Source organism: Bidens hawaiensis, unplaced genomic scaffold, assembly GCF_021521415.1.
Source record: "Bidens hawaiensis isolate Kalapana, Puna unplaced genomic scaffold, B.hawaiensis_p1.1 tig00027347_1, whole genome shotgun sequence".
Lineage (NCBI taxonomy): Eukaryota > Viridiplantae > Streptophyta > Magnoliopsida > Asterales > Asteraceae > Bidens > Bidens hawaiensis.
Window position 1 is genome coordinate 213644 of NW_027494432.1, and position 6595 is coordinate 220238.

Sequence of the window (6595 nt, forward strand, 5' to 3'; positions counted from 1 at the left end):
CGGTTTGGTCTGGAACTTGGAAGCAGTTGTTTAACCTTTGTCATTTATATATTTTACGGTATGGATTATGTAGTCATGTTTATGCATTATACTCTTTACCATTCTAACACTTTCGGTATAAACCAATGATTTTGAAAAATAAAAAACCGTTTCAAACTGCAAAATCACCAAAACAAAACTGTTAAACCATAAAACGGGCCGAATCAACCAACCCAATCAACCCAGAATGTAGTTAGCGGTTCAATACAGATTTTTTGTCAACACGGGCTGAACTGGCCCGTGAATACAAACCCCTAGCAGGCAGGCCCAATCCGCCTATTTACTGTTTTGACCTAAACCCGATCCGCCTATTTACTGTTCCCAACGTTTCAGACTTTCGGTAAGCGGTAACTAGTGGACCTTAAACCCAACCAAATTTCATTTACCAATATACAAAACTACCGAATCAAAGGAATGGGATTTAGTGATTATTGATACATGTTTACCATCAATCATAACAGTTGGCAAGAAACACGAAGGGTAAATCGGGCAACTCACAAGATGTTCTATTTTTTTGTCGTGACTTCTTCTAAAAGATGTATAAGCACGCGAATGCTGTCAGCATTGAAGTTAACAGTATCGATACGACATTCACACCATTGTTGTCAAGAATACTGAGACCCGAGATCCTTTTCACAGTTGGTCCCGGTTTTGATACAACCTGAGAATATGCAACGAAAATTAGAGGTGTCAACTTTGATTCGTTTATTAATGAATGGGTCAATTCGGGTTAGATAACGGCTGAAATAATATAACCTTCATAATCATGATTGACCATCTGAGAAGATATATTATGCCATTATGGGTCATGTCGGGTTAGAAAACCGTTGAAATAATATAACTTTCATAATCATACTTGCATAATTTAATTTCTTAACTTCAAATTTAAATGAATAAGTTCTGCTTTTTTACACGATTTAATCCCTAAACTTTTGAAGCTTAACGATAAAGCCCCTAGAGTTTATTTGAATACAAAATCCTTCATCTTTTCATGGTTGAATTCTTTAATAATATCTATCAAATAATCAAATAAAGTTTATAGTGCCATGACAAAAGGATTAATTTGATATATACCCTTACAAAAATGAAAATTTTCATATATACCCGACTTTAACGAACTTTTACTTAATGACCATTTACCCCTTTCCATTATATTTGTTTAAACCCTATTTTATATTTGAATTTTGATCGATATCGACGATAAGATGGGCATATATGAAATTACAAAGTTTCAGAAAAAAATTAACAAAAAGAAAGAAGCTAAAAATATGTAAATAAGAACCTTTTAAGTTAAAGATGGGCATATACTAAAATCTTAAAGTTGCAATTTTAAGTGGAGAAAATAAGGGTAAAATGGTCACTTATTTTATCGTTTTAGTGAATTGGGAAAATTTGATATTTTAACTAATTTGTAAGGGCATATATATGATATTTTCCAGGTTAATCGGGGTATATATGAAATCGTCTCATGGTAAAAAGAATACCTTGTTACGGACACTGCAGAATCCACTATATTGCAATGTTGCTCCTAAAAGAGAGTCAATTAAACTTCCTGTAAGTCCTGCTAATGCAGCAAGTGGTATGACTAATAACGGTTTCCAAAACACATCATTTGTGCAACTTTTTGTGAAAAATCCAGGTAAAACAAATGCTAATCCAATCACAGAGCCTGCTGCTGCAGCTGCTTGAAGACCGGCTTTTGTTATGCCACCATTTGTACCCCTACGAACTACCTGTTTAACATGTTAACATGTCAAGAAGGAACTGGATTGATATGGGCCGGGCTAGGCCGGGCTGGGTTGATCCTTTTAAAATTAAGTTGTGATTTCATGTAGAGAACTGCATTAGCATTTGTATGTAGTGTTGACTTGATACAATATAACTACCATATGCATCATAGTTAAAGCACTTGACCAACTCTGGACCCTCTATCATGTTAACGAACCAAACGAACATGAATGGAGCTTGTTCATGCTCGTTCGTTTAGCTTTAACCGACAAAGGACTGGACACGAACAACTAAACAAATGGGATTTTTTTGTTCGTGTTTATTAAGAAAATGAACGTGTTCGTGTCTTTTATGTTTGTTCGTTAACAGTCAAATGAATGGTTCACAAATAAATGAACGACCATAACTGAACTAAAAGCAATTAACATTACATGTGTTGGGTTTAAAAAACTATTAAAACTAGATTAAATTGTAATGAGCCTAAAAAAATATAAATGAATATATTAACGAACTTAAAGAAATGTAAATGAACGAACAAACATAAATGAACGTAAACGAACGTGCATAAATGAATATAAATAAACAAACAAGATACGTGCTCATGTCAGTTCATTTAACTAAATGAACAAATATTTTTGTTCATTTTCATTTATTTTTTAATAAACGAATACACGAGCTTTTAACAGAACGATTAACTACAAGTTCGGTCCGCTTACATGCCTACCCTCTATGACTCTCTCTCTCTCTCTCTCACTATATATAGAAATTTCGAACTTTTATCTTTATACTTAAGAAGAAAATATAAACAGTTTTCACCTTAAATGTAGTAATCAACCGTGGTTGTTCTTCACTGAGTACCCCAAGCTCAGAGGACCATGTGTCTCCATTAGAGCATGAGTAATGCCCGATTATGCCGCCAACAATAGATGTTATGATATACGATTCACTTGAGTCCAAACAAATATCTTGTGATGATTTCAACTTCCAAACTGCTATAACCAAGATTGTTGCAATTGCACTATTTGAAAATACTTGTATCCTGACAGAGAAGACGGGCACAAATATATAAACGTGCGGCTTTACTAATGTATGGCAAGTTATTGTATTAGGATGTAAAGAAAAAGAGGGTTAATATCATAGAATAACAACAGACTCGATAATATCCCGAGTTGGTAATTATATTTTTTTCACATAGGCTAATTTCATAAACTGATCACCTATTCACCTATGATGACCGGTTTCTTGCTTATGTGGCACTTTATGATGAGATGGTTCAACATTAGATTACCAAAATGCCCATTTCAACTAAAGTACAATTGCCAAACTAGCACATTTTCTGAGTACATGTTCACAAGAATACAAAATTACCAAACTAGCACATCTCAAAGAAGTATAGCTACCACGTTGGGACATTATTGAACATAAGTACCAAATGGACCACCAACCAAAGTACATTGATCTTTAATGAAATATGCCAAGAATCATAGTTATCAAATGCGATAAGCGCTCGAAAGCGTTGAGGCTGGGTCTAACGCCCAGGCGATAAGCGCAAAAAAAGCGCCCGATTTAAAAAAAAAAAAATTAACTTAAATAGAACATCTTATGAAGAACAAATACGTTCATTCTTCAAAATAGTTTATAAAAACAACCAAAAATCAAAAACCAAAAAGTGCATAGTAAATAAAGAAATCCGAAATTAGGGAAATAAGAACAAAAGTAACCTGTAATTTTTAATTTCTTGATGATTTTGTGTGATATAATATAACCCCTTAAATAGTGGAGTGTTAGGGGACTCCTAGAGAATAGAAACAAATAATTAAAGAGAATTTATTACGCATGGGAGGTTTGGGAAAATAAGACTGCGCATTAAATATCTGCTGCATGCTAGTCGCACTTAATGCGCCTGGCGCTTTAAATGCGCTTAAGCGCAAAAATAATAACTATGCCAAGAATAGCAATGCATTTAGCAAGTAATACACAATATCAAAGTTACAATTACTTCCCACAATGAAGTTCAGATTCATAATACAGGATGGTTTTGATATAGTTTTAGTTCAGGTACAAATTGGCCCTTGAGAAATAATTATACTTTGATATTTATATCATTCATGAGCATTGAATGTTCTATAGTTCAAAGCAACCAACATATATATTTGTATAAGCAACAGCTTTTGGTTAACACTAAACAGAATGTCAGACAGCTTCTATGTGTTTTACTACCCTAAAACTTAATAGAAGCTCCAGAACTTTACAAGGGCTAATATCACAAGTACAGAGATCGTAGTTGAATGTCACCAAATGTTATCAAACCACACTTTGCAAGGGCTAATATCATAATGAAGAAACTTACATATCTCAGTATAAACAGTACATTATTTCAATAATCAATCCCAAACATGAAACACCACCCTAAGTTTAATGTCTAAATTGCCACATATCAAAATAAACAACGAGCTATATGGAATAGGAGGTAAGTAAGATACAATTTCATGACGTCAGCCCTTAACTAACAACATACTAAACAAAGTAGACTTAATTTATGTTCATAATCCGATCTAACAATGAACACATTTAGCAGAGTCATATCATAATTACAGATAACTACAAAATATCATTCATTAGGTGAAAACTTGAAAAATCAGTACCAATTCCGTTGACCTCCTGCTTTAAACTCAGCATCAATACTCCGTTTCCTCTCCTCCCCCAATTTAGTAAGCTTCGATGAAGTAAAGAAGAACGCTAACAACATCGCTCCAAATCTACAAAAGCCACAAAATTAACCACAAGTTGAACTCAAATCAACAAATTAAATATGTATAAAACACAAACTGAACTCAAATATACAAAAACCACAAATTTAACTAAAAGCAACAAATTAAATAATGTAAAAAACACAAATTGAACTCAAATCAACAAAATAAATAGTTAATAAACACAAATTGAGCTCAACTCTCCAAAAACCACAAAACTAACCACAAATTGAACTTAAATAAACTAATTAACTGCCTAATAAACACAAATTGAACTCAAATCCACAAAAAACCACAAACTGAACTCAAATGAACAAATCAAATACTTAATTAAACACAAATTGAACTCAAATTTAGAAAAACCACAAATTTAACCACAAACTAAATTCAAATTAACAAACTTAAAACTGATTAAACACAAACTGAGCTTAAATGCTACAAAACCACAAATTGAACTCAAATCAACAAATTAAAAACTTAATAAACACAAATTGACCTCAAATCTACAAACACCACAAAATTAACCACAATTTAACTCAAATCATCAAATTAAAAACTTAATAAACACAAATTGACCTCAAATCTACAAACACCACAAAATTAACCACAAATTAACTCAAATCAACAAACTAGACAAATAATAAACACATATTGAACTCAAATTAACAAATTAAATGCTGATTAAACACAAATTGAACTCAAACCACAAAGACCATAACAAATTGAACTCAAATCAACAAATTACATACTTAATAAACACAATTGAACTCTAATGTCTAATCCACAAAAAACACAAAATTTACCACAAATTGAACTAAAAATCAACACATTTAATACTGATTAAACACAAATTGATCTCAAATATACAAACACCACAAAATTAAGCACAAATTGAACTCAAATTAACAAACTAAAGTCTAATCAACAAATCAAATGCTAATTTCACATACATTTAACTCAAACCTACAAAAACCACAAAATCAACCGCAGATTGAACTCCAGTTAACAAATTAAACAATTAATAAACTCAAATCAATAAATTTAATACTGATTAAACAATAATTGAACTCAAACCTACAAATTCAACAAATTAAACACAAATTGAAAACCTAATCTCAACCTGTAATTGACGGCGAGATGAACCGCCATGACGAAGAAACCTGCAAATGCACCGGAAACATCGAGCGAGTGTTTCCGGTACGAGTTACCGGCGATTAAGAGTGAAACTACTACTGCGATTATCAATTGCAGCGGTTGATTCTCCATTTTTATTAACTAACAATAACAAGATTGAAACCCTAACTAACTTCTAACAGAATATAATTGATGCTTGTATTATTATTGTTGATGCCAGCTTTTGAAGTCTGTTGCAGTTTGAGAGTTTAGGTACGTGAGGTCAACATAGTGTCACTTGGTTGTAATTTAATATTTCAAATTTTTAATTCATAAATGTTATTATTATTATTATATATAATCAAGCATAATGATGAAAATCACAGTTCTTTCTTAATCTAGGGGTAAGACACCTGTCTTATCAATGTGGAGACATCGACTCGATTCATAGTTGAGCCAGTTTAAAGGACACCTGGGTGAAGAGACGAATCAGGATTTTAAGCCCGGGTTCGAACCCGATAAGAAGTGAGGGTTTTCGGATTCCATCTGGTTTTCGCGCTTCAGGGGAGTACGGTCTCATGACGGTCGAGGAGTTGACCTTGGAGATAGCCACGAAAGGGTAAGTTTATACGTGAGATTCTCTGCCATTGAAAAAATTATTTGTATTGTTTTTTTTTAAAAAAACATCAGTTATAAGTTTGAGTACTTCTAGAACATTGTTGACTTTGATGTTCTACAATCATAACATGTGGCTAGGGGTGTTCAAAGTTGGATATCCGGACTTTTTGATATCCGAACTTTGGATATTTGGACCTCTTGGATAGCATATTTCACTACCCGAATTCAAAATTTCGGATATCCGATCGGATAGTGAACCGGATATCCGAAACATCCGAAAAAATAACATTTATAAAATTTAAAGAACTTCTTTTAAAAATATTTCGGATATTCGAAATATCTAAGAA

General features: G+C 32.7%; 1 protein-coding gene across 1 annotated transcript; it reads right to left on the reverse strand.

Moving 5' to 3' along the window:
* Positions 1–403: 403 nt before the first annotated feature.
* Positions 404–5845, reverse strand: LOC143575374 (protein PGR-like). Its single transcript, XM_077059775.1, has 5 exons — positions 5638–5845; positions 4413–4526; positions 2584–2806; positions 1524–1772; positions 404–700 (listed from the first exon to the last, which is right to left on the reverse strand). Exons 1-5 carry the CDS (start codon positions 5781–5783, stop codon positions 569–571), a joined length of 864 nt encoding a protein of 287 aa, XP_076915890.1. The 5' UTR covers positions 5784–5845; the 3' UTR covers positions 404–568.
* Positions 5846–6595: the final 750 nt, after the last annotated feature.

Coding starts and splice junctions, on each gene's coding strand:
- LOC143575374 (XM_077059775.1), bottom strand. CDS start 5,783: ATGGAGAATCAACCGCTGCAATTGATAATCGCAGTAGTAGTTTCACTC. Junction 4,527..5,637: donor CATCTCGCCGTCAATTACAG/GTTGAGATTAGG, acceptor TGGCTTTTGTAG/ATTTGGAGCGATGTTGTTAG. Junction 701..1,523: donor TCTGCAGTGTCCGTAACAAG/GTATTCTTTTTA, acceptor GCATATTCTCAG/GTTGTATCAAAACCGGGACC.